Source organism: Paroedura picta, chromosome 1, assembly GCF_049243985.1.
Source record: "Paroedura picta isolate Pp20150507F chromosome 1, Ppicta_v3.0, whole genome shotgun sequence".
NCBI classification, from domain to species: Eukaryota; Metazoa; Chordata; class Lepidosauria; order Squamata; family Gekkonidae; genus Paroedura; species Paroedura picta.
Window position 1 is genome coordinate 160,371,446 of NC_135369.1, and position 26,785 is coordinate 160,398,230.

The window sequence follows — 26,785 nt, forward strand, 5'->3', positions numbered from 1 at the left end:
TTGGTGTAGTGGTTAGGAGTGCGGGCTTCTAATCTGGCATGCCAGGTTCGATTCTGCACTCCCCCACATGTAGCCAGCTGGGTGACCTTGGGCTCGCCACGGCACTGATAAAACTGTTCTGACCAAGCAGTGATATCAGGGCTCTCTCAGCCTCACCCATCCCACAGGGTGTCTTTTGTGGGGAGAGGAATGGGAAGGCGACTGTAAGCCGCTTTGAGCCTCCTTCGGGTATGTAAGAACCAAATCTTCTTCTTCTATTCATTGCTTCAAAGAAATATGAATGTTGTATACAGCTGACTGTACCCCTTCTAGTAGGGATGCCACACACACACACCCTGGCCATCAGTGGGTGCCAGATTCAGGTGGGGAAACTCCTGGAGATTTGGGGATGGAGCCTGGGGAGGACAGGGACCTCAGCGGGGTACAATGCCACAGATCCCTCCATCCAAAGCATCCATTTTCTGCAGGGGAGCTGATCTAGGAAGGTTTACAACATGAACAGTCAACAATATGAAACAAATGATAACAGTCAAAAACCATTAAAATTAACCGGTATATTGTAGTTGCCAAATTTACCAACTGAACAGCTCTGCTCTCTTCTCAGTCCAGGGTGGGAGAGAGTTGCAAGGAGGGCTCTGTTGTTGGGATCCTAACTTACTGGCCTCAACCAAATGCTTGGCAGGAGAGCTCTGTTTTGCAGGCCCTTCGGGACTGGGGCAGTTCCTGTAGGGCCAGCAGTTCTTCCGGGAGCTCATTCCACCATGTTGGGTCCATGACCAAAAAGGCCCCGGCCCTGGTTGAGACCAAGCATACATCTTTTGACCCAGGGATTACCAAAAAGTCAGGGCTAAAGTCCTGACCCCCAGCAATAAGATCTCCACTAGTTCCGCCACCACAAAGATTTTGATATACGGAATGAATGATTGCAAACATAGATACAATCAGTTCCACCCAGTATCTGTAATCTGATAAACCCAACGAGAGGCCCACAGGATTTGACTTGCCATGTAAAGTATGGAAAACAGCTAATGGGATTTGAACAGGCTTCAACAATCGTGCAGCCCTTTTGTTTACGTGAGGCAAAATGCCAGGTCTCAAATGTGATTGTGGTGCAGCCCGCCAAACTATTTTCCATCTATCCCTGGAATGTGAGCATTGTGCTTTCCACGGAGAGGTGTTGGAGCTCTTTGTACTCTCTCCCCAGCTGATTTGAGTAGATTAAAAACTTAGATATCAGTACTCTGCCTGCACTACCCCTGTACTCACTTTGCTACTGTTATATGCTTCCTGTCTGTAACTCTGCCAAAATAAATAGCAACAGTGTGGTTGGGGACATCTCTTCAGAATACTGCTTGATGTTGAAGCAGCTTCATGTCGCCATGTCTTGAGTTCTGTTGTTCCTTTAGCACATCATGTGGATGCCAGTGGCCACCCTTTCCAAATTTGAGGGACCAACCCAAATGTCTTGCATTCCAAGTCCTGCCAACAATTTTGCATCTGGAGGATATATTATTAATTTTTAAGTGTTCTTGTACATGTGTTATGCTGTTTGGGTAGGGAGGAAGGAGGGATATAGTTGTTCCCTTTTCTATTTGATTTTTTGAGGAAGTATACAAAACTTTGGGATATTCTTCCGTGGACATCTGAATGAAATAAACCATTATATTAAATGTTGGAGATCGGGTTTGCATCCTACTTAATGCTCTGCATTAGGATCTCAGCTGAGAAGTTCTGTGAGTCAAACCGTATGGACTTTTGACTGCAGTGGCCATAATCAGGGTACATGGCAGTACCCTGCCATGAGAGCCCAGTGGGCACGCCCCTCTAAATTTTGACACGGATTCCAAAATGGACCTTGAAAGGGTGTTTTATGTACGTCAGAATGATCTGTGTCATCAGATCATGTCCTCACCATAGTTCCAAACATGCACTGGACAAAATACATCCTTCTTTTAAAAAGTCACTTTGTAAGTTTTATCTCTGACTCACACCTGAAGCAGCACACCACACCCTCAGATTTGTAAAATGGGGATTACAATGCCTTGTCACACCACCTCTACTATCTCGTGGAGCAGCCAGCACAAGAACTGGGCTTTGAACCAGGAAACAGCATATGTCCCCTCAATGAGGACAGTCCCCTGAATGTGGGGATGGATCACACAAGGTGGCCCAAGCCTTATTTTGGGGCCTGGAGGGCATGCAGACATTCCTCTTCCGTGTTCTTTGAAAAGCAGGCCTCTTGGGGCGCTGCAAATAGAAGATTGCGGTGCTGGAACCAGAGTTTCAACCAGGCAATCCTTTATGTCAGGGGTAGTCAAACTGCGGCCCTCCAGATGTCCATGGACTACAATTCCCAGGAGCCCCCTGCCAGCAAACGCTGGCAGGGGGCTCCTGGGAATTGTAGTCCATGGACATCTGGAGGGCCGCAGTTTGACTACCCCTGCTTTATGTCCTTTTGCAGGGAACAATCTCCGGAATGGGTGGTTGTGTCATCTGCGGTGGTCCAAAGATGGCTTTGGGGTGCAGCCTGGCCCCACCATCTATGTAATTTGGGGATACCCCACTTTGACACCAACTGGCACAAGAACTGGGCTTTGGGCCAGGAAACTGCCCCTGTCCCCAAAATGGGGAGAGTCCCCTGAATGGTGGGGTGTGTGGGATTTGTGGTGGTCCCATCCTGCTTGGGGGGTTCAGCGCTTTCAGACTCTCCTCAAGGGTTTGGATGGAATTGGCGAAGAAGGCATTGGGAGGCAGCTTCAGCCTCCTCTTGCAGGTGGAGGCTCCCCGGGGGGCTCACGTGAACAATTGCTCCAGCGCGCCCAGCCAAGAGAGGGCGGGAAGGGTTCCCCGCGCGGGTCCGCTTCCTCTCGCCATGGATTCATTTTCCCGAGCGAACATGTCAAGGGTGGGCTTCCCGCGGGGGCGCAATCCCCCCACTCACCCGCCCGCTCGGCCGGGCTGCTTCCGAAAAGGGGCTTCCCGAGGCGGGCCAGGCTCGGGGAGGGTCACCTGGCGGCCGGCGCCCCCCTTCGCAGCCCGCGCCAAGTTTTGCTTCTGGGTAAAGGAAAGCGAAACTGGCCTTTTCCTCCGCGGGGCCCCGCCGGCGCTCGCTTAAAAGGGCGGCGCGGGGCTCCCGGGCGCAAAGTGCTCGCCATGACCTCGACGCCCGGCCGCCTGCTGCGCCTCCTGCTGCGCCTCCTGGGCGCCTGGCGGAGCTTCTTGGCGCCCTTCTGCGGCCGGCGCGCCGCCGCGCCTCTCGCCCCGCCGCCAGCCCCCCGGCCGCCGGTGCCCGTCAGCGTCAACTACCACTTGACCCGCCGCTGCAACTACAAGTGCGGCTTCTGCTTCCACACGGCCACGACGTCCTTCGTGCTGCCCGTCGCCAATGCCCGCAGGGGGCTCGCCTTGCTCAAGCAGGCCGGTGAGAGGGGGGGGGGGGGCGCTCCGGCGCGCGCAGGGCAGGGCAGGGCAGGGCAGGCGGCGTCCCTCGGGCGCGCTTTTCTCCTCCGCTTAACCAACCTCGCGGGGTTGTTGTGCAGATAAACTAGAAGAAGAGAGAACAGCTTGCGCTGGTGGGACTGGGATTAAAAGGGGATGTGACAGAAGAGGGGACTACAGGTTAGACTTTAATGTATGTATTTTTTTAAAGACGTTCTTTTTTTCGGTATTGAGTCAGGTGGGTAGATAGCTTTGTTGCTCTGAAGCAAGATAACAAAATCCCATGGCACCTTTTGAAAGTTTAATTCTGGGTATAAGATTTCCAAACAGAGTCCACTGGCACTTAGGGCTCTCTCAGCCTCTCCTACCTCCCAGGGTACCTGTTGTGGGGAGAGGAAAGGGAAGACAATTGTAAGCTGCTTTGAGACTCCTTTGGGTAGAGAAAAGCGGCATTAGAAGAACCAACTCCTCCTCCTTCTCCATCTTCTTCAGTAGTATCAGGGCTCTCTCAGCCTCACCCACCTCACAGGGTGCCTGTTTTGGGGAGAGGAAGGGAAGGCGACTGTAAGCCGCTTTGAGACTCCTTTGGGTAGAGAAAAGCGGCATATAAGAACTAACTCTTCTTCTTCTAGAACCCAGCAACAGAACAAACTCCTGTGGTGCTTTTGACACCCACAAAGTTTAATTCTGGGCATAAGCTTTTGTGAGCGTGCACACATCTTATACCCAGAATTAAACTTTGTGGGTCTTAAAAAGTGCGTCTGGACTCAAACTTTGACCTGTTGGTTCAGACCAACACAGCTACCACCAGATTTAAACTTTGGCCTGCTGCTCCAGATGGAAGGAGGTGGGTAGCCCTGTTGTCCTTCCTGGCAACCTCCGCTTCACCTCCTACCTAGATGTAAAGGGAAGAGTCTTTTGCCCTGTACCTGAAGAAGCCTGCGTGCACAAAATCTGATACCCAGAGTAAAACTCTGTTCTGCTGCTTCTGACCAACACGACAAATTAAGCTTCATTGATCCTGAAGGTGCCACTGGTCTCAGACTTCATTCTCCAGTATAGGTTGACAAAAAATGATTGTATCAATTGAAGCTGAAGCTATAATAACCAACCAAACAAATGCATAGTGTACACGTCACTCAGTCACAAATAACCACAGTCCCACTTTTTCTTAAGTGGACATATGGTCAGATCATTTATATTGCCTGAAAAGAATCTGATTCTGTCACAGAATTGTAATGCAGAATATTACTAATGTGGAATTTCAACAAGGAATACATTGATTTTTCCTATAGAATAATTTTGTGTGGATGTAATTCTCACATTTATTTTTCTTGGCTGTTATAGATGGCCATATATAAAAAGTTACAACCTAAGTTTAAATATGTGTCTTTATGGGAACAGGCCACATAAACTGGTGCTTTCAAGCTTCATCCCCGAAACAGTTTTCATTTGTGATTTTCTCTCTGCTGCATCCTAGGTATGGAGAAAATAAACTTTTCAGGAGGGGAACCATTTCTTCCGGAGAGGGGAGAATTTGTGGGGCAGCTGGTCCAGTTTTGTAAACAGGAGCTAAAACTCCCAAGTGTCAGCATTGTGAGCAATGGAAGCATGGTGACAGAAAGGTGGTTCAAACGTTATGGTAAGAGAAAGAAATTATAAGTTTTATTTAAAAGATATACTCTTTTGATTGGGAGGAAATCTTAAGGTTAACTGAGTATTTTGTATGTCAGTTATTCTCTTAAAAGACAAAATCATTGACCAAGGTTATTCCTATAATCACTGAAGAATTATCTCTTATCAGTAAAAAGAAAGGAAAAAAAGATCTACAGAAGCTGTATTGTGCAGGGGGTTGGACTAGATGACCCTGGAGGGTCCCCTCCAACACTGTGATTTTATAACATTTGAGAATTGTGGCAATCCGCTCTGTTGAATGTTTAGGAATCGTTCAAGGCTTGGGTGTGGATCACCTGTTCAAGCCTCAAACAACAGTTTTCATTATTTTTAAAAGGTCTATTTGTTATTAGAAGTGTCTTTTATTTCATTTTAACTAGGCTTTGATAAGCCCGAATAATCCTTTAAAATTATGACAGTGGAACACTTAGAAAAACAAACCATTTCATATTTTATTAGCGCTCAGTGTTTCCATAGGCCCAGGATTTCTGTCCTCAGAGCATGACTTTCCCTCCTCCCCCTGTCCCACCACCTGCAGTGTGAAGTTCTTGCTAAACTGCTGTTCCCGAACAGCAGACGTTCAAGCTGCAACAGGAAGATGAGGAAGTTGTGACTGTCAGGCAGAATTCTCTCTCCCCTTGGAAATCCTGCACTGGAGTCAAACATATGTGTTTGCAGAATTTGGGGGGGGTGGGGTGGACTTTTTATGTACAAGTGAGTTGCGAGCGCTCCTTTTTGCTTTGTGTTGTATTTTTGAGTGTTTTAGCACCCAGTTTCAAATCATTATAACTGTTATTATTATTATTAAAGCCGTCACAATTCTGCTTTCCAAACAGAGTCCAGTGGCACCTAGGGCTGTATAGCTTTACACAAATAGCAGCCAAGAGGGCTACGGAGAGGAAAGAGACGGGGAACTAATTATGTCATTTTTCAAAGTGTTGGCAAAATGGATTATTCTGCATTGACCCAAGAATGTTGCACTCATTTTGCTGTTTGCTAAATGGCTTTAATGCTAAATCAGTGAATAAAACATAATGAGGATGTGAATATTTGTTCCTTCAAGTCCTCTTAGTTTTTTGGTCAGGTTAAAAAGTGGGTCCAGGCACAGGACTGGGTAGGACTAGATAACTCTGGACTAATGCACATTGTCTGTTTCAGGGGAATATCTTGATATTCTGGCTGTTTCTTGCGACAGTTTCAATGAGGAAGTCAATGTGTTAATTGGCCGTGGGCAAGGGAAAAGGAACCATGTTGAAAAACTCCAGAAGCTAAGAGGATGGTGCCGACATTATGGTGTGGCTTTCAAAATAAACTCCGTGATTAACAGATTCAACGTAGAAGAGGACATGAATGAGCAGATTCAGGCACTAAATCCTGTCCGCTGGAAGGTAAGAAAGATGTTTGTTTTTTTCCCAGCAGCAAAATATGTGAGAAAAATACAAAATTTAACATTTTGTGATGCTGTTCTAATACATGGAAGCTAAAGGGGAGAGCAGTGAGAGCCAGCTTGGTGTAATGATTAAGTGGGGCAGCCTCTCATCTGGAGAACCAGGTTTGATTCCCTACTCCTCCTCCACATGTAGCTGCCTGGGTGACCTTGGGCCAGTCACAGTTCTCTCAGAGCTCTCTCAGCCTCACCTACCTTGCGGGGAGAGGAAGGGTAGGGGATTGTAAGCCACTTTGAGACTCTGTAGGGTAGTAAAAAGCGGGGTACAAAAAAACAGCTCCATCTACGTTCTGAGACTGGTTAATGGACTCTATTTGGTATACGTTATTCTGCATGGTGGGCTTTTGCATTCTGCCCCAATGCATAACCAACCTTAGGAATCCTGTCCCTAGAGGATCAAGCCCGTAGGGGATCATTGATGCAGTCACTTGCACAAGATTTGGAGCTATGCTGGCACTCGGTTGCATACTGTTCTTGCTTTGTGAGGGGGAATCGAGGTACTATGAGAAACACGGAATTTGGCTCTGTCTTCCCTGTAACATGTACTTCTGTACTGTTCTGTTGCATCATTTTCACATCATTGGTCTGGGTGCATAGACATGGCATATTGGTATCATACATCATATTATGGTACACTTTAGGAGAAAGAGAAGGCAGAGAATTTGTAAAAGCAACCTCTGCATGCCTCTCACTCTGAAACGTCTCCTTTATAAAATATCTCCTCTAGTCGGGACCGTCAATAAGTTTTTTTTTTAAATCCTGCAGTTGCAAACTGCTGAAATTACATCCTCTGTGCCCATACCTCACCGTACAAATGGGGGAGGGAGTTGTCAAACGAAATGTTTAGAAAAAGATGGTTTAAAAGAACAAACAAAACAAAACCCTCCAGTGCCAATCTGCCTTTCCTTGGTGTCTCAGTAAATTGTTGAATAAAAACATTTTCTTAGCCTCTTTGAGAAGGCAGTTTACCAAGAAAGGCAGAACTTGCTCTAAGCAAGTGGAAAGTGTGAAAACACAAATGGACCACCGGCTGAACTGAGTCTGGCCTGTAAGAATTTATCCTGGAAGCCTGCACGGCTCTCCCCCCCCCCCTCAGTTTGTGGAAAGGCTCTATACTAACTTTTAGCATACAGACATAAGATATTTTAAAAGTATGCTTTGCTTTCATGGTTCATGCAACTAGGGGTGATGTAGACCAGGTCATGTCTGACCCTTGGGGTGATGCCCTCTAGTGTTTTCATGGCAGACTCAATACGGGGTGGTTTGCCAGTGCCTTCCCCAGTCGTTACCGTTTACCCCCCAGCAAGCTGGGTACTCATTTTACCGACCTCGGAAGGATGGAAGGCTGAGTCAACCTTGAGCCGGCTGCTGGGATTGAACTCCCAGCTTCATAAGCAGAGCTTTCATACTGCATGTCTGCTGCCTTACCACTCTGCGCCACAAGAGGCTCTCATGTAGGTATTTCATCCAAAACGGGAAACCTGCATTGCCTGCTGACTCACGATGGTCCCAATCCAGCACAGGCTCCCAGCCATCTTTGGTGCTCCGATATAGATTTAATTGGCCTCTTTTGCAGCTGGCTTGAGGTTTCAAACACCTGATAAAGCTTAGTATATGACTGGGGGGGGGGCTGCATATGGTTTAGTTAGTAGGTCACACTCAATGGTATGCTTGCCTCAGGGCTAAATTTAGTAAATGCATTAAGTGCAATTAGTGTCCTTCATAAAACCCCAAAAATGTGATGCTCTCGATCTCTGTGGGAAAGTCTTATGGGCCAATCTGCCGGTTATTGGATACCTTTACGCTAGTGAGCCTCCAATAACTTTAACGTTGTTACCCTTCTTTATATTGTATTACTGCAGAAAAAGAGGCTGTTGGGCCCGTTCTATCACATTTATTGCGCGTCCTGGAAGTTGTGACCAGCAAATAACACGCTTGTTAAGCATCCGTTTTATGTCTCTTAGGTATTTCAGTGCCTGCTCATTGAAGGGGAAAACACAGGGGAAGATGCTCTGAGAGAAGCAGAAAAATTTGCCATTAGTGATGAAGATTTCGAATGCTTCCTGCGACGACATAAAGATGTTTCATGCTTGGTGCCCGAATCTAATAAAAAAGTAAAGTTATATTTCTCAACTATTCTCTACAGCAGGGGTAGTCAAACTGCGGCCCTCCAGATGTCCATGGACTACAATTCCCAGGAGCCCCCTGCCAGCGAATGCTGGCAGGGGGCTCCTGGGAATTGTAGTCCATGGACATCTGGAGGGCCGCAGTTTGACTACCCCTGCTCTACAGTCTGAGAAATGGAATCTTTAAGTCCAGAGGTAGAAGGAGAAGAGGAGTTGGTTTTTATACCTCACCTTTCACTACTTGAAGGAGTCTCAAAGTGGCTTATAATCGCCTTCCCTTCCTCCCCCCACAGCAGACACCCTGTGAGGTAGGTGGGGCTGAGAGATCCCTGGGAGACTGCTAAGTCAGAACAGCACTGTCAGGACTGTGACTGGCCCAAGGTCACCCAGTTGGCTGCATATGGAGGAGTGGGAAATCAGACTTGGCTCTCCAGATTAGAGGCTGCTGCTATTAACCACTACACCACGCTGGCTCTTCAAAAATCAGAATGTGGTGGTTAATTGAAAAATTAATGGTAAAGTGACTGGGCTCTTGATTTCTTGGCCCCCGGGGAAAGTTTATCTGGGCCATGGATTACTTGTCAGAATTCCTGCAATATCTTTTAATTGTTGTGGATAATGTGGTTGAGCTGGCCAGGGTCTCCATGCAAAATGTAAAGTCATCAAGCAGCCATTGCCCAAATAATATCACAGCAGGAGTCTGCAACAGAGATAGGAGTCTTCGGTTTAATCACTCTCTCCGAATCAGTTAGGCTTACAGTGAGAAATACAAGATGAGACTGCAATAACTGTCGGTTGTGAGTGCTTTGGCCAGGCTGTATGTATTTCATAATCTCATTCTGCAAATATTGAAACTGGAACCCTGGATGATTTTTTTTTTAGTATAATTGAATGCAGAGTTACACCTTTCTAAATCCCCTGAAGTGAAGTGGCTTGGAAGAGTGTAATCCTGTACTTAGGATGCAACTGTAAGGAAGCAATCCTAAACAAGTCTCATAACCCTACTCTATTTAATAGAGCCTGTTCCCAGGACAGAGGTCTTTGGGTGGCATGGTCAAAGTATCATCCTAAGAACAGTTTCCTGGGAGTAAGGACTATTGAATAGACCAGGGGTAGTCAACCTGCGGTCGTCCAGATGTTCATGGACTACAATTCCCATGAGCCCCTGCCAGCATTCGCTGGCAGGGGCTCATGGGAATTGTAATCCATGAACATCTGGACAACCGCAGGTTGAGTACCCCTGGAATAGACTCTAGGTAGGGGCAGTGGCTCAGTTGGTAGAGCAACTGCTGGGTGCACAGAAGGTCCCAGGTTCGATCCCCGGCCTCTCCAGTTGCATTGTTCACTTCTTTCTGCTAAGCCTTTCAAGATGTGTGCAAAAATATGAGAGGGACACCAGAAAGAAGGAAGTTGCTGAGTAGGAACTTGCATCATGGCGAGATATGGTGGCAATAGTTTCATGTGTTTAAGCACAGCCCTTTCCAGTTATGGCAGAAGGCTGGGGGAAGTGAGGTGCTATTTCAAAAGCAAAAGGAACATGTCAGGGAGGATAGCTGAGCCCTTCTCTGGCCCATGCCTCAGTTTCCCACAGCTTTTCTCCTCAAGTGTAATTGTCACAGCCATGGATATTTCTGGTACAGGCTCACCACTAGATTAGAATAGGTTACGATATGATACAGTAGAATCCTAGAGTTGGAAGGGGCTATACAAGCCATCTAGTCCAACCCCCTCCTCAATGCAGGATTGGCCTAAAGCATCCTTGATAAGTGTCTGCCCAGCCGCTACTTGAAGACTGCCAGTAAAGGGGAGCTCACCACCTCCTTAGGCGGCCAGTTCCACTGCTGAACTGCTCTGTGAAAATCCCCCTTCCCTCCCACCCCGATATTTAGCCAGTACCATTCGACATGTAGTTTAAAGCCATTGCTGTGGATCCTCTCCTCTGCTGCCAACAGGAACCTTTCCCTGCCCTCTTCCAAGTGACTACCTTTCAGTTACTTAAAGACAGCAGTCCTGTCCCCTCCCAGCTGCCTCTTCTCCAGGATGAACATTCCCAAGTCCCACTGCCTTACCTCATAGGGTTTGGGATTAAAGATTAAAGGTACCAAGCGTTGGTGCTTAAACAGAGGTGCATGGCAGCTTGGCCATTATTTGTGTGTTTATGTAATCCCCCCATCTGCCATTTCTTTCATGTTTAACTACGTGAAATTGCTGGTCTCACATTTAGTTTTGCTTTTGGAAGTTGGTTCAGCAGGGCCATGAAATAGTCCTTCTGGAACTGTAGTGTCCAATGTGTCCATTTTGCACATATTTCAATGTGCAATTGCAACTGGATTTTCCTGTGTGAAACAGGATAATCTACTTCTAAAGTGCACTGAAAGTGTATTATCGAATGTGTACATAATGGGCCACGAGGACACAAAGGAACTTCTGAGGTTCTCTTCTCCATGTTATTCTGATAACAACCTCTTGGCAGAGTAATTAGCAAAACAGCAGCACACAACCTTATTAAAGAGTAGCTAAAAGTTTATTTTTGAGCCTCTTGTGGCGCAAGGTGGAAAGGCAGCCAACATGCTGTCTGAAGCTGTCTGCCCATGAGTCTGGGAGTTCGATCCCAGCAGCCGGCTCAAGGTTGACTCAGCCTTCCATCCTTCCGAGGTCGGTAAAATGAGTATCCAGCTTGCTGGGGGGCAAACGGTAATGACTGGGGAAGGCACTGGCAAACCACCCCATATTGAGTCTGCCAAGAAAACACTAGAGGGCGTCACCCCAAGGGTCAGACATGACTCAGTGCTTGCACAGGGGCATACCTTTACCTTTTAAAAGTTTATTTAGAAACTAAAATACTTGATAGGAAAGATAAGAGACAGAGACAATTTCCTAATTACATCTCCGTCTGAAAGGGGAATGCTGAGAGTTGCACTTCTGGAAAGAAGGAGGGAATTGTGCTAAGGGTAGCAATCTGGAGGCAGACAAGGAGCAACACTTACTAGGAGAGAGAAGGTGCTGTCCTCAGGATCCTATCTACTGGTAATTGTCTTCTTGCTGCCCCCTTCAGGTTCTTCTTACATAATACATTGCCTTTTCCAACACACCCTTGTGAGATTGTTTTGGCTGAAATAATTTTTTTGTTACGATAAAATTTGCCATCCGTAGTCCAAGCAAGTAGATGCATTAATTTCCAATTTCCCTCCCCCTCTCTTTTTTTTTAAACAGATGAGAGATTCATACTTAATTCTGGATGAATACGTAAGTCATTTCATATCTTCTTTGGTTTACCACCCCAAAAATAAACCTTTGGCCTCGAGCTGGATCCCATGGGAAGCTGCTGCTAATGGAAAGGGCAATTTTTTCTAAAAAGCACAAACTTCTGACTCTCCCTCGTGCTGACCCTGGGGGAGGGGGTGTCCTATGTTATCAGAAGCGGCATTATGCGGGCTGTGATGGAGAGCAGAGCATCAAGAAGTCCTGTCAGCAGAGACTGACCTCAGTATCCAAGCCCCTGTCTGTGATGCAAAGACTGCTTCGAAAAACTGAAAAGGGAGGGAGTTCCACAGTCAGGACACCCCCACGGGAAAGGCGCTTTCACTTCTAGCCACCCATGTAGCTTTGGAAGGCAGAATCCCCCAGAGAAGAGCCTTTAATTAAATATCTTAATATATAGGAGGGTCCTATTGATGCAAATAATTCTTAATGTGCTCTATTGCAACATAAGAATTCCTTTGGGGGGAGGAGAATGAATAGGAAACCCATATTTGAAGGGATGGACTGGGACACCATCCCTGAAACATTTTGAAGAAAAAGAAGAGTTGGTTCTTCTATGCTGCTTTTCTCTACCAAAAGGAGTCTCCCTTTCCTCTCCCCCCAACAGACACCCTGTGAGGTGAGTGAGGCTGAGAGAGCCCTGATATTCCTGCTCGGTCAGAACAGTTTTATCAGTGCCGTGGCGAGCCCAAGGTCACCCAGCTGGCTGCATGTGGGGGAGCACGGAATCAAACCCAGCTTGCCAGATTCGAAGTCCGCACTCCTAACCACTATCACCAAACCAGCTCTGTTTGCTGGTGGTCCCAGTTCATATTGCCGGCATTCTGGCTGAGTAGTTTCCTTGCCATAGGAATGGCAGGAATACATATTTTTAACCCTGTCTAGGAGAACTCAGCTCATTGCTTTGGAATACAAATTCTGAGATGGTTTGTGGGATATTTTCACACATGGAATTAAAAATGTGTGCCCCTTTCTGTGCTTTTATCTGCAAAATGGACATTGCTTAAAATGTGCATTTGGTTTCATGGGAGAAAATATGCTGGTGAAGAAGCAATCACGTTTGTGGGTGGTTTTATTTATTTATTTATTTTGTGATTTCATGTTGATAGACTCACTGGCTTCAGTAAGGTTTCTTGATTTATTTGTCTGGAAGATTTAGGCTGCATCCAGAAGTGAGCTAGTAGCCTATGGAGCTCTTTCAACCTTGGAAGGATAGTGTCCCTTCTTTCTTTAGAAGCCAGAGTCTTTCTGCTGGGTTCTAAAGAACTGTGGTTTTTGGACTGTCCTTATATGGATATCCCAAGTAGAGTAAAATACGGCAATCTAATATGCATATACTCCGACTGTGGGTTAACTGCGGGAAAAACATAGTTATTAACCTATTAAGATTAAGAAGTGTTCCTGGTTGAAATTAGGCAGACTGACCCCCCCTCCCTGTGTTCTGCTGCAAGTCATTAAGTTTCGGGCAGCTGCTTCCCTAAATATTCTTCTCTCTTGGCTTTGCAGATGCGTTTTCTAAACTGTACAAATGGCCGGAAAGAGCCTTCCCGATCAATCCTGGATGTAGGCGTAGAAAATGCTATACAGTTCAGTGGATTTGATGAGAAGATGTTTTTCAAGCGAGGAGGGAAATATACATGGAGCAAAGCAGATATGGCACTCGAATGGTGAACAAACATATTTGGACACTGGAAAAGGGAGCACATATCATGAACATCTGAATTACTATACTCTGCTGAGAAAGATGTTTTAAAAGAATTCCCCCCCTGCATTTCCCCCCTGTATGCAGCAGTGTGTGTGGGTGTGTATTGTGTGTGTATTGCTTGTGCAGAGAAAACAGTCAGCTTAGGCTTGCCTGTAAATGTGAATCTGAATGCTCCTTGACTATGTATATCAGGGGTAGTCAAACTGCGGCCCTCCAGATGTCCATGGACTACAATTCCCAGGAGCCCCTGCCAGCAAACGCTGGCAGGGGCTCATGGGAATTGTAGTCCATGGACATCTGGAGGACTGCTGTTTGACTACCCCTGATGTATATAAATAATGGGCTGCAATTGGAGCTGCAAGGTTTGGGCTGCAGTACCATCACAGAGAATTTTAAAATATTAAATGGGGATAACCAATGCCATAAAGAACAGGCAAAAATATGTGTTCAGATGCTTGTTTGCATACATGGGACAAAATGGCCATCAGTCCAAGACTTGTTATGTCAATAGAGGACAAAGCCCATGAGGACTTCAGGTCAGAGTCCACTACAAGCTGTGTACCTGGTTCTCCGTTCCTAGAGGGGGGCAGGCCAGGTTGGGGGTCACAAAGAAAATGGGTTCCAGTCTTCCCCCCAGTTCCTCTTTTCTGACTAGACGTGGTCCTGGGGAGCCACTGTTTTCCACGTGACGGGGACTGGCATATACACTGTTCCGTGACCCCAGTTCGGATCATATCCCCATGGGCCTGGGAACTCCGAGGACACATCAGAAAAAACCTTGCTTGGGATACCAGCAAAGTAACATCTGCTGAAGAAAAATAACAGCCAGAGAGAAGCATTTTGTGCCAGGATGGTGGGGGTGCAAGCAGAGGAAGGGCTCAGCCGCGTCTTTCCCATTCCCAGCCTAAGGATTTGACATGGGCCTATTTTAACAATCCTCATACCACATTTTTTCAGACTGCCCTAGCTGTGTTACAGTTCCTGTTATTCAATTAAGTTCACTGTAACTCGTGAGTGAGCTCTTTTCCCTCCATGTGCAAAGCAATAGTGTGTAAGAGGAACCAAAATATTAAAAATTCTGTGAAAGGCTTGGAAAAGAAATTCCCAGCTGGATGCCTTTAACTTGATTTTGTTTGTCCAAGTTCTAATTTATATTACTGTATTATGATTTTAAATATATATATATATATATTTTTTGTTATGGATATTATCAGAAGAAAATTAAATGTGTAAAACGAAAAATAGCATATAGTATAAAATGTGACAAAACAGTTACTTCAGTGTGTCGATGCTTATTTCAGATTCAAGGCCTTGATATTCATCAAGAAACACTGGGTGTTTTTTAGGCATATCTGTCACAGTTTAATCTGAACACAGAAATTTTAAAAGGGATTGATTTTCAAGGGACCTACTGTTGGTGGGCAGCACACAACGCAAAATGAGGAATCCCTCCAGCGGTCCCTCTAGCTGGCTGGAAAACAGAATGTCAAAATAGATGCTGCAGGTATATTTCCCTGGGATTCAAAATGAAGGCCTGATGAACAGGCGTGGTCCTTTTATAAGAAGCTAGAACCATCAGCCAGCTGTTTAGGAAAGGAATGAAGAGATTCAGTTCATTCCATGCTGTTGGTGTACCTGCAGGCCAAACTGTAGCTCTCCAGTTGTCTATAGACTCCAATTACCATGAGCCCCTGCCAGTATGGTGGAGGCAGAGGCTCATGGTAATTGGAGTCTGTGGGCATCTAGAATCATAGAATAATAGAGTTGGAAGGGACCTCATGGATCATCTAGTCCAACCCAACACACTGTGCAGGACACTCACAACCTTACTGCTCATCCACTTTAACCTGCTACCCCCTCAAGCCTTCACAGAATCAGCCTCTCCGTCAGATGGCTATCCAGCCTCTGTTTAAAAATTTCCAAAGATGGAGAACTCACCATCTCATGAGGAAGCCTGGACAACCACAGTTTGGCCACCCTCTGGCCTTTGGCTTTGGCAAGCGACTCCTGACCATCCCAACATCTCTTCTGGGTGTTGAGTTACGTTCTGGAGCCCTTTCGGCTTTGGGGTAAGCACAAGTCAAGCTTGTTAATCATTTAATTAATAAATGATGCCACTATGTGAAACTTATAATGGCATCTTACTTGCTTTGACTGATGCAAATTGGTCTAGGATAAGATCAAAGTCCATTTTTTCAGTTTCTTTTCTTTCTAGTTTGATAACTAAAGACATACATCTAAAGATTTTCCCCCCACTATCCGATGGCTTGTCTGACTTCAATAGGATCTGCTCAGTGGCACCCCTCCTCAAGTGGCACCCAGGTCACATGGCATATCTACCACACTCTAGATCGGGGTAGTCAAACTGCGGCCCTCCAGATGTCCATGGACTGCAATTCCCATGAGCAAATGCTGGCAGGGGCTCATGGGAATTGTAGTCCATGGACATCTGGAGGGCCGCAGTTTGACTACCCCTGGGCTAGAGAAATCTTCCTCATTTTGTTAGGACAGGAGAAGCTCATGTTTGGTTTTTTTTACATAAAATTGTTTAATTGTTCCCTCTTTGCAAGCTGGTTAACTAATGTTTTGTCCCACTACTACAGTACAACTAAGAGCATCAGTTTTGCTCTACTAAGGCCCACAAATCCTTACACTTACCGTGAATACATCCCCTCGTTCTCATTGCTGTGTTGAGTTGGACATCAAGTTTGTAGATGTAGGGGTTGTTGAGCCTCAATGAAGCACCATATTCCGCAGGACTACACCGTAACCCATAAGCTTGAGTGTCTCTGGAAGGGGAAAGAAAGGGGCCCAACCTGACAGTTCTTTCTTAATGCTAATGTAACTTCAAGAGGAGAACTGGTAAGTATCAGGCTGTTTAAGCCTCCAGCCCTGCCTCCCTTTCTGTTAATTGCTGATGTGTTTTCCTTCCCAGAATCAACCTGTGGTCCTCCAGATGTCCATGGACTACAATTCCCATGACCCCCCTGCCAGCGTTTGCTGGCAGGTGCTCATGGGAATTGTAGTCCATGGACATCTGGAGGACCACAGGTTGACTACCCCTGAGGACACAATAGTTTAGGAGTAGGGCCTTTGGGTGGGGAGAGGGGAAGAGGGACAGGCAGGGTATGGTGGTGTTAAGCACCCCTCCTACCTTCCTCTTACCCAACGTTTCTCAACTTTTTAACCATTGAGAACCCGCAGAAAAATTCTTCAGGTTTCGAGAAATCCAAAAAGTGGATCATGCCGAAAATGGTTGGGAAGCATAGCTGTGCATATGCCCACCTGGGGCACCTCCCTTCCCCACCCCCTCAAGGCCCATTACTAACCATTTTGGGGGGGTCGACATGACCAAATACAGTCCTATTACCCATTAAGCATTTAACAAAATTGATATATTAATTCCCACCCATTCAGGAAACGCTTCCAGGGCTATCAAGAAACCCCACAGTTTCACGAAACCCTGGTTGAGAAAGACTGCTCTTATCATTAGTAACAGTCCTCTGTGACAATTCGGGTTGACCTGGAGCTTAAAAATACACAATTGTGGAGATAGTCCAGCTCTCAGTATTCCTATTGAACTCAGCAGAAAAACAGAATGTTTTCAAACCCCAAATTATAATTGACAAGAGTGGGGCAAAATCCTTCCTTTTTAAATTCATTTATATACCAACCCACCCCCTGAAAAGGCTTACATTCCTTTTGCTACAGTCCTTTTGTTTGAGACTAATTTTAGTTTGTATTTTTAGTAACAGTGGAAATATTTAGAAGGTTAATTTCAAGTTGGTCTCGGTGACCTTTTAACACATGCATGACATAAATTTAGACAAAAGCCAGGCAGCTGATATAAAAAGACATATTTCGTCCACCATGTCTGCATGAAATCCTTCTGAAATTGTAATCCCTCTCATCTCTATTTATATCAGCACAACCATAATGATACACAGTTCCAGGGGGAATGAAGTGTGTCCAATCTTCTTCCATCCTTGTACTTGCTTTATATAGGTTTTAAACATTATGCCCCCCTCCCCCGAATACATAAAATGCCACAGGAGCAATTACAGGGCTTGATTCCATAGCAATTGTGCAAATTCTGTCCTGTCTTCAGATCAAATGTTGCCTAAATAAAAGTTTGCAGGCCAACACCCAAACCACATATCTTTTATTATGGATTGTTTCAGGACATGAAACCTCAAACCCACTAATGCACACATAGACAAGTGATGCTGCATGGTTGCTATTCAGCTTCTTAAGCAATGATATCCCATATTGAGGTGGCTGGATGGAGTCACTGAAGCAGTAGGTGCAAACTTAAATGGACTCCAGGGTATGGTAGAGGACAGGAAGGCCTGGAGGATCATTGTCCATGGGGTCGCGATGGATGGGACAACGACTTCGCAACTAACAACAATAACAATCCCATATTTAGCAGCTGGATGAAATTCCAATCTGCAGAGCTGAATGATTCCAAGCTTATTAGGATTCTACCAAAGAATATTCTTGCAACAGAGGGTGTCCTGGGACTAAACCTAGAACTAATGAGAACAGTGGCCTCTAATCTGGAGAAGCAGGTTTGAGTCCCCGCTCTGCCATTTGCAGCCAGCCTGAGTGAGCCTGGTCCAGCCACCGTTCTCTCAGAGTTCTCTCAGTCCCACCTACCTCAGAGGGTTGTGGGGTGAGGGAGGATAGATTATTGTAAGCCACCTTGAGACTCCTTCAGGTAGTAAAACAAGACGACAGGGTTGACGGGAATGGTCTAGAAATGTAAAAAAAATTAGAAAGGTACAAAAAAACCCATCTCTTCCTCTTAATTCATCTTCCATCTTCTCATGCGGCCCCCCACTGGGAGTGTGCCACCTGGCTGTGGACATTTTGTTTCCAGCTTAATCTCCGAAGTGGGAGTTCCCCAGCCTTAATGAGCCAGAGCATGCGCAGCATTCTCCCCCAATTCATCACATGCAGACAGAACAACAGCAGAGCACGGTTAGAGAGTTAGATTATTAGGTCTATCCTCTCCTCTTTCTATACGATGTTGTTTCTCTTCACAACCTATGTTATTCTTTTAAGCAGTCTAGTGCCTGGCTCCTCCCTCACATATTTGGACTTTGCCAGTACAAATGCCCCCCAACCAGCAGCTCCTGGCCCCCACTTAGCGAGCTCAATATCTTACACTGTTTCATCTGTGCGGTATACTGGACAAGAGTGTATGACTAGTATAATCACTCATGCCATGGAGCTTGCTGAGTCACCTTGGGCCAGTTCCACAGTCCCAGCCTAGGTTGCTGGATGGATAATATGGAGGAGAAGACAGTGATGGAAACTCTTTTTGGGTTCCCATTGGGGGCATAAGTGACATACCAGAGTGAGTCCATTTTGGATCCGTCTTAGTTTAGAGCCATTATAGGTGGCTGCCAGCAGCTCAAGTAAGCTATATTCAGCATATTTAGCATATGTGCATAGCAGAATGTATTACTTATGCTGAAGACTAAAAAAAAACAAACACTAGAATCATAGAGTGGAAGGGACCTCCTCGGTCATCTAGTCCAACCCCCTGCACTATGCAAGACATTCACAACCCTCTTGCTCCTCCACTGTAGCCTGCCACCCCCTTGAGCCTTCACAGCCTCTGTCAGATGGCTATCCAGCCTCTGTTTAAAAATTTCCAAAGATGGAGAACCCACCACCTCCCAAGGAAGCCTGTTCCACTGAGAAACCGCTCTGTCAGGATCTTCTTCATGATGTTTAGACAGAATTTCTTTTGAATCAATTTCATCCCATTGTTTCTGGTCCGTCCTTTCGGGGCAAGAGAAAACAACTCTGCTCCATGTTAGCGATCCCCAACCTGTGGGCCGCGGACTAATTGGAGGTGGGCCCCGAAGGACGCCTTCTCCCCCCCCCCCCGGCCCTTTACTTCATCCCCCCAGCCCTTTACAATACACTTCATTGTTGTGGTGTGTCTGTATCTTATTTTGAAGGGATGTTTAAACATTACCATAGCGACCAGAGAGCGCTAGGGCAGTGGTTGAGAGTAGAGGAGTAAACTACCCCCCCCCACCGGGCCTCAGTAAAAGGCGTTGAGTGGACCCCAGTGAGTGGTCCCCGGCGTTGAGTGGTCCCCGGTGATAAAAAGGTTGGGGACCAGTTTGTCTACTGAGGTACCCAAAACAATGTTCTGCGAGAGATGTGCTCAAGGCCACGATGTCTGCTAGACACTAGGCATAACAATGCATAAGCCTGAGTAGACGGCTTTCAGCAAACATATAAGTGCGTACCAGAATAAAGTTGATAATGGAGTAAAAATAAGCTATTGTATGAGTTTTGGGCAGGCCAACCTTGCCGGATGGCCAGTAATTTTTGTTGTGGTGGTAACATTGGTATTCTATGTAGATGACCGACATGTAGATTGTATAACCAAAAAGTGATATATGCATGTCTGAAAAGATATTTTACTATATATGGTAAAAGCTAATGCCATAATGTTTTGGATAGGTCTCCTGGCTGTTTGGCGGGAACCTTCTCGTATTGCTACAAGAGTTGCACTCGGCTTAAATGGAATCTGACAGTTGTGTCTCGATTGGATTGGATTGGAGAAGGGTACAGCTAACCACGGTCCCATTTGGACACACATAAATGATCAAATACGTTGATTTTAAAAAGTCACATCCTATGGACCTGTGAGCTACAATTTAGAACGAAAGGCCTAATGTTTGTGTGGAAGACAATAACAAAATCAGAGTCCAGTGGCACCTTTAAGACCAACAAAGATAATGGGCTGCAACTCTTCAGAGTGCTTACACGCGAAATCTCACGCCTTGAATAAATCTTTGTTGGTCTGGACTCTGATTTTGTTGGGCTACTTCAGAAATGGGCTCTGAGGGTCTAACCAGACACGTACATCTTCACAATGCTCAGCATTATTCTGCTTTAATGATCAGGGGCAGAGGGGCCATCTATAAAGGGAGTTATGGGAGTTAAACCCAACATGACACGCCCCAAGAGCTCTTATTTACCCAGTTGGAAAAATGCATGTGTAACCCTAGTAATAAGTCCATCATTAGCCAGCAGGCTTGCCAACCTCCAGGTGGTGTGCACTCAGCTCCCTAAATAAATGCTAACACATACCGTGTATTAGCAACACGAGTTATAATAGATGTCACAAAGCAACAGTTACATGGACATTAATAATTGAGAGAAAGAGCACAGAATGTTCACACAGCAACCAGCATTATACAGTTCTCTTATCTTCTCGTAACAAGATTGCATTCAAGGAGACTTCACAGTATTGCCCCACATCAGGCTTCTTCAAAGGGTAGACCAATGCTGTGTAATTCTGAGAATCACAAAAGACCCCTAATGCTGTTGAAGCACACCATGAGTGAATGTTGAAAACATGACCAATTTCTCTGAATTAAACAGGGGAAACGGCCTTACTATGGGGGGGAAACCTCAACCTGCCAAAATTCCCAGTAACTCTATTAACTGGGAGTTATTTCTGTATTGTCTGGTGCGAGTGTCCTGCAGCCAGGAGATCCTAAGATGGGCAGTCAGGCAAAAGGTGGATCGCCATTGCCTGACTCTGAATCATGTATCCCTTGGTGGACCCAATATAGCTTTGGATGAGACTGGGCTCGCCAGGAACATCCAGGTCAGGAACTGGGTGCATTAAATTTTATCTCTGTGTAAACTCTTCCTGAGCTAGGCCTCATGCCATCAGATGCAGGAAATGCCAGGGCTGCACACGGATGGCGTGAGGCGAACTCAGGAAAGCTCATGCCCAAAGGTCCTCGGGAAGGTATCCCCAGATTCCTGCCTATTTTCCCACGACCGACCCCGGTCAGTAAAAGCGCCCTTGAGGCTCTCGCGCCTTCTCCGTGAGAGGCCGAACGCGAATCTTTGGCGCGCCAAACGTTAAAAGAGAACGCGCAGCGATCCCAGCGCTTCGAATGGCACGCGGACCGCCCGGCCTGTCGGGAGAGCCCAGAGACACGGGGCCCGCCCGGCGCAGCCCGTGGACTGCAACCTCCACTCGCTGTGACGCTCGCCACGGTCAAGAGGGGGCGCCGTGAGCGCGCGTCGTGCTCCGAATCCGGCGGCCGCTTCAAAGCCCAGCCGCTCCCGGCGGCGAAACCGCTGAAGTTTAATGGCGTCCTTGTGCTCAGATTAGCTCTTCCCGCCTCCTCCTCCTCCTCCACCGCCCTTCCGAAGGGGAGGGCCGCCAGAAAGGGCTCCGGCACGCAGCGGGGAGCGAGAGCGAGAGAGGCACCACAATGCGCCAAGCGCCGACCCCCTGGCGAGGCTGCCCGGGAGAGTGAGGCGCGAGCGGCGGGCGCTGCCTCGTCCAGTCCATGCAAGCGGCGCTGCGGAGCGCAGAGCGCAGGAGGCGCCCGCTTGGGAGAGGCGGCGGCGGCGGCGGTAGCAGCGCAAGGCAGCGCCTTCATCTTCCCCGCAGCGGCGGCGGGAGGAGGAGGGTAAGGCGTCGTCCGCAGCCCCTTTGTGTCTGCTTCCCGGCGGCATGCTCGGGGGACGGGGCGGGGCCGGTGCGCGGCTCCTTCTCCGCTAGGCCGCCCCCGGGATCTCTCGCCCGGCCGCGGCCACTGGGGCACATGCCCTTATGCGCATTGCTCCCACGGGCGAGAGACGCATGCCTCCCGGGTCGCCGCCGTCGCGGGGAGGATGGGGCAGTTTGAGGCGGCGGCGGCGGGGGGCTCAGGCCGCAGCGGGAGCGAGCGAGCGGCCGGCAGAGGCGGGGGGGGGGGCTGTGGCTGGCTGGGGAGGACGGGGCCCCTCGGAGAGCGCCGCAGGAGCATCGGCGTTCCGCGGTGGGGAGGAGGGGGGCGAGCCCCATTGGGGAGGGGAGCGACGTCCGGCGACCTCCCGCCCGTGGCGATGACACCAGGGCACTGGGAACCAGCCACACTCCCGTGGAAGGGGGGGGGCCTCACGGAAGGCGATGCCCAGCCCTTTGGAGATTCTGGTGGTCTTTTTGGTTTCGGCTGGACAGTTCGCGTGCGTGGCGATGAAGCCTCTAAAACCAATAAAGGGGTGCCTGCTGGACACACGCACCGGCGCACACAGACACGGCTCCTTGTTAATCCCAGAGAAAGGGAGATGGAAATAGAAGCGCTTACTGGGAGGATTGGTTCTCGTTGATAGAATCTCCCCATTTCCCCAGTGAGGACCCAGGATGCAGCTTATGCCGTGTTCCTTGCCTCCGTTTTATCCACACAACGACCCTGTAAGAGACTCCGCTGACCGTGACTGGACCAAGGTCAGCCAACAGGGTTTCCGTGGCACGGTGGCGATTTGAACCTGGTTTTGGCAGATCCTGCTCGGATACTCTTCATCACACTGGTTCTATCTACAGTGTGCATGGAGGTATGCGTGGGTGTCTGTATATTTATCTGGATACACCCACTATAAATTGGGTAGTTTTGGATTTCGTCCCTGCACTCCCTTTGGCACAGACGTGGCTGGCTTGTGTTCTGGCGCTGGATGCTTCTTGATGAGAGGGTTTGAGCCAGTGCATTTCTGCAGCCAGGGGAAGAAGGAGACCAGAGGTATGTTTGTTGCTGTTGAGGTCAAGTCACAGCTGACTTATAGTGATCCGGTGGTGTTTCCAAGGCAAGAGATGGTTGGGGGTGGTTCGCCAATCCCTACGTCCATGTCATGGCCCTAGTATTCTTTGGGGGTCTCCCATCCAAATACTTGCAAGGGCCGAGCTTGCATAACCCCCAAGATCTGGGCTCTCCATTCTGTACATGTCGGATAATGCACTTCCATTTTTGCAGCTCGATTTTCCTGTACAGAACAGCGTAATCTACCTCTAAAGTGCATTGAAAGCACATTATCCGACATGTGCATAATAGGTCCAGGTCAGGGCCTAGGCCAGGGGTGGCCAAACTGTGGCTCTCCAGATGTCCATGGGCTCCTGGGAATTGTAGTCCATGGACATCTGGAGAGCCACAGTTCGGCCACCCCTGGCCTAGAGGTATGTAGAGATACATGAAAAGGAAGATGATGCAGACATTGTCCACGGCCTCTGCGAACGTAACACCCTTACAGTCATCTTGGTTTCCTTTAGCTTAATCCCTTAATATGTCAGATTTTCTACTAGGGAGAAAATGAAGAAGTAACATCTGAAAGCTCTGTATTTTAAGGTCTGTTGCAATGGTTGCCAATCTGCTGTCTGTCGGTGCTCTTCCTGGCACCTGCCAAGCATTTATAGAGAGTGAGTGGGGCAAATGGGGATTTTAGCCAGCAGGGATTCTAATTGGTCATTAAGTCTGATTGGCTGTGCAGATTTTTAGAAACGTTGCTTTGGCAGCAGCTGTGATCACAGATCAAGAATCTTCACTGTGTGCCAAAAGATAACCTGTGTTTGTGTGCAAAATATGCTCATTTTGAAAGGCTCAATGTCAAACTGAGCTTCTGGCTGAGGTGTAACGTTAAGCATAACCCCTTCTCTAACATTTTTGTGGTTGGCCCTGTCTCCTGCAGCAGCAGCACCCTGTTAGAATTCCATAAGTGCCTCAAGACGGAAAAAGGTCGGGGACCCCTGGTCTACTGAGTGTTGGGTGCAGTGGCTAGTAGAACGGAGGGGAAAACATTTTCAAAACTTTTGGCAGATTTAGGGTGTGTCATTCCAGGACACCCCCCACCTCCCTTTTTTTTAATGCACTGATTTACTGAGAGTCAATTCTGTATTACTTAAAATAGTCAGTGTTGGATCTCTTTGTACTTTTATCTGTGGTGATAACAGATAAAGCAGGCCTTTACACACACACACTGACACACACAGGTTGCATTGCTGTACTAAGCAACTTATTAGGCATTAAGTCCCACTCCGAGTGAACTTATTTAGGGTCATGCTGAAGATCAGTTTGTTTGCATCAATCAGAACAGCTTATTAACAACACTGATGTTCCGTTAAATGTATTCTTATTTGTGAAGTGTGGGTGTGGGTGTGTGCGAGTGGAGGGGTCTGTCTTAGACCCCTTCTCACATGCAAGGCAAGTATGATGTTTATTATATTTTTTATCTCACCCTTCCTCTAAGGGCCTTAGGATGGCATGTGTGGTCTCTCGCTTTCTCCATTTTATCGAACAATAATGTGAAGAGAAATGGGCTGGAAATGAGTGATTGTCCCAGGGTCACCCAGCAAGATTCATAGTGGAGTGGGGATTTGAACCTGGTCCTTGCAGATCCTAGTCTGACACTGTAGCCCAGGCTTTTTCAATGTTTTAATGGTGAAGGAGCCCCTGAAATAATTTTTCAGGTTTCGAGGAGCCGTGGAAGTGAAGTCAGCTGGCCATGCCTCTGTGCCAGTCCCTGGGGAAGTTGCATGCTACCGGAAGTGACATCATCACCCATGTTAACAGACAGGTTTGACGAAAATGGGGAGACAGGTGGCAGTTTAAGGTGGGAGTAGGCCTGCAGGTTCCACCCGCTCTCAGGCACAGAAACCATGAGAGAATTCACTCAGTCAGGCTCCGTAGCGGGAGCGAAGCAGCTAGTTCCCAAGCTTGTGGTCGAGTCCATTAAAGCAGGGGGGGAAAGCTGTGGACCCCCTCTGGAGCTCTTGTGGACCCCCAGTTGGGAATCCCTGCTCTAACCAATACATCATGCTGGCTTTCTCTCTGTGATCCCACATGTCTCCGAGTATCAAATGGGTGTGTGTGTGGGGGGGGGGGGAGAAATCAGTATGCTGAAAATGTTGCTGGCCGTGCTGCCTATATGCATTGCACTGCCTGCTAACATTTCTCACGGTCCTCTTCCTAGATCCTTTTGGGAAGAATTCGTTGGATTTGTATGAACATGCCTTTTGGAAGGAACGGACAGAGGTAGCTCCATTATTTGCACACGAAGGTGTGATCTGGTTTCTCGGTGCATGTTGTAGAGCAGGGGTAGTCAACCTGTGGTCCTCCAGATGTCCATGGACTACAATTCCCATGAGCCCCTGCCAGCGAACGCTGGCAGGGGCTCATGGGAATTGTAGTCCATGGGCATCTGGAGGACCACAGGTTGACTACCCCTGTTGTAGAGGGTATTTTCTAGGCTGTATGTTTAGGAGGTGGGCTTCCGGAAGTTAACGTAACCTGGGTAGGGGTAGAAGAAGCATGCTGTTGAAGCAATCCATGTGAGAGGACACTGTGTCGGATCGTGTTCTCTCAAGGCTACCGGGCAGATGGCATACTTTTGCCTGCTTCCAAAGATCATCTAAGCCAAACCTGGCAATTGCATTCTGTTTATCTCTGCTGCATGGATGCCTCACATGCTATTCTTGGTATGTGCATTTTAGAGCGAGCCTTACTCAAAGCAGTAGCTGGAAACCCACACAGATTGGCTGATGACAGTCATCATTAGCTGCAGGGAAGCTGGAAGGAGATACGGGGGAGGCAGAGAAGAGGAGAATGGCACCTTTGAGTCTGTTTCCTTGGGTTGTGGGGGCAGAAGCCTTGGGCCTTTATACTTCACCGTGGTTTGCCTAACAAAGGTTTCCAAGGACTTAACCAAAACTCAGCCATGCTTAAAACGCAGTTCACGAGATTCGGGTTTCATACAATTCTTCCAGAAAAGCAAATAATAAATAAATGAATGAGAAATTCTGACATTACGTTGTGTCTGGATAAAATGAGAATTAGAATTAGGGATTCTCCTAATGAAGTAGAACAAAGAAAAAAAGAAATAGTAAGCTTATAGATAAAAGCTTTTTTGTTAAGCATGACCATTCCCCAACATTCTTGAGGTGTAGCGTGATTTGTACTGCCAATATGTTTCTGTAGAGCTCTTTTGTCTTTGGGTGCTGACGTGAGTGTGTGTCTTAATCTTGTTTTATAGTGTTGAGGGCAATTTGGTTAACACCATGGGTCACCCCAAGCTATTTCATAGCTAGTGATATCAAAAGAAACTGGAAAAAAAAAAACCCGATTCCACTAGTTCTAATTGTATAGGCTTTCATTACTGGCCTTTGCCCTTATGTCTTTTAAAACTTGTGCTCCCCTCAGAATCCCTGTTGCTCGTTTTCTGTAGCATCACAAGCCAGAAGTCTTACGATTTCTGTTCATTACGAAAAGGCCTGTGATTTTGCTCTCTTTTTCATTATCCGTTTAAAGAAGAATGTCGACAAAGGGATTC

General features: G+C 47.2%; 2 protein-coding genes across 5 annotated transcripts in view; both read left to right on the plus strand.

Annotated features, from left to right (window-relative positions):
• RNF144A (ring finger protein 144A) overlaps positions 1 to 26,785 on the plus strand; it is a 91,269-nt gene that overhangs the window by 2,956 nt on the left and 61,528 nt on the right. Inside the window, exon 2 of one of the 3 annotated variants that reach the window (XM_077310281.1) lies at positions 22,077 to 22,119. Coding sequence is in view for 1 of the 3 variants with exons in the window: in XM_077310272.1 (XP_077166387.1) it covers positions 23,154 to 23,208 (55 nt within the window). In the remaining 2 variants the exon portion in view is untranslated. Of the gene's footprint in view, positions 1 to 22,076; positions 22,120 to 23,005; positions 23,027 to 23,089; positions 23,209 to 26,785 lie in introns of those variants that run through there. The other 2 variants (XM_077310289.1, XM_077310272.1) reach the window with 2 other exon arrangements.
• Positions 3,081 to 14,917, plus strand: RSAD2 (radical S-adenosyl methionine domain containing 2). 2 transcript variants are annotated; one of them, XM_077310240.1, is made up of 6 exons: positions 3,082 to 3,421; positions 4,919 to 5,080; positions 6,271 to 6,500; positions 8,524 to 8,673; positions 11,899 to 11,931; positions 13,453 to 14,917. In XM_077310240.1, the coding sequence occupies exons 1-6, from the start codon at positions 3,154 to 3,156 to the stop codon at positions 13,615 to 13,617; spliced, it is 1,008 nt and encodes a 335-aa protein (XP_077166355.1). In that variant the 5' UTR covers positions 3,082 to 3,153; the 3' UTR covers positions 13,618 to 14,917. The 2 variants fall into 2 exon arrangements, with proteins under 2 accessions (XP_077166365.1, XP_077166355.1); XM_077310250.1 differs by lacking the exon at positions 8,524 to 8,673 and having other exon boundaries at positions 3,081 to 3,421.

Excerpts from the sequence above, each read along its gene's own strand:
- RSAD2 (XM_077310240.1), top strand. The coding sequence starts at position 3,154 with ATGACCTCGACGCCCGGCCGCCTGCTGCGCCTCCTGCTGCGCCTCCTG. Across the intron at positions 6,501-8,523 it reads TAAATCCTGTCCGCTGGAAG|GTATTTCAGTGCCTGCTCAT; the intron begins GTAAGAAAGATG and ends TATGTCTCTTAG. Across the intron at positions 8,674-11,898 it reads TGCCCGAATCTAATAAAAAA|ATGAGAGATTCATACTTAAT; the intron begins GTAAAGTTATAT and ends TTTTTTAAACAG.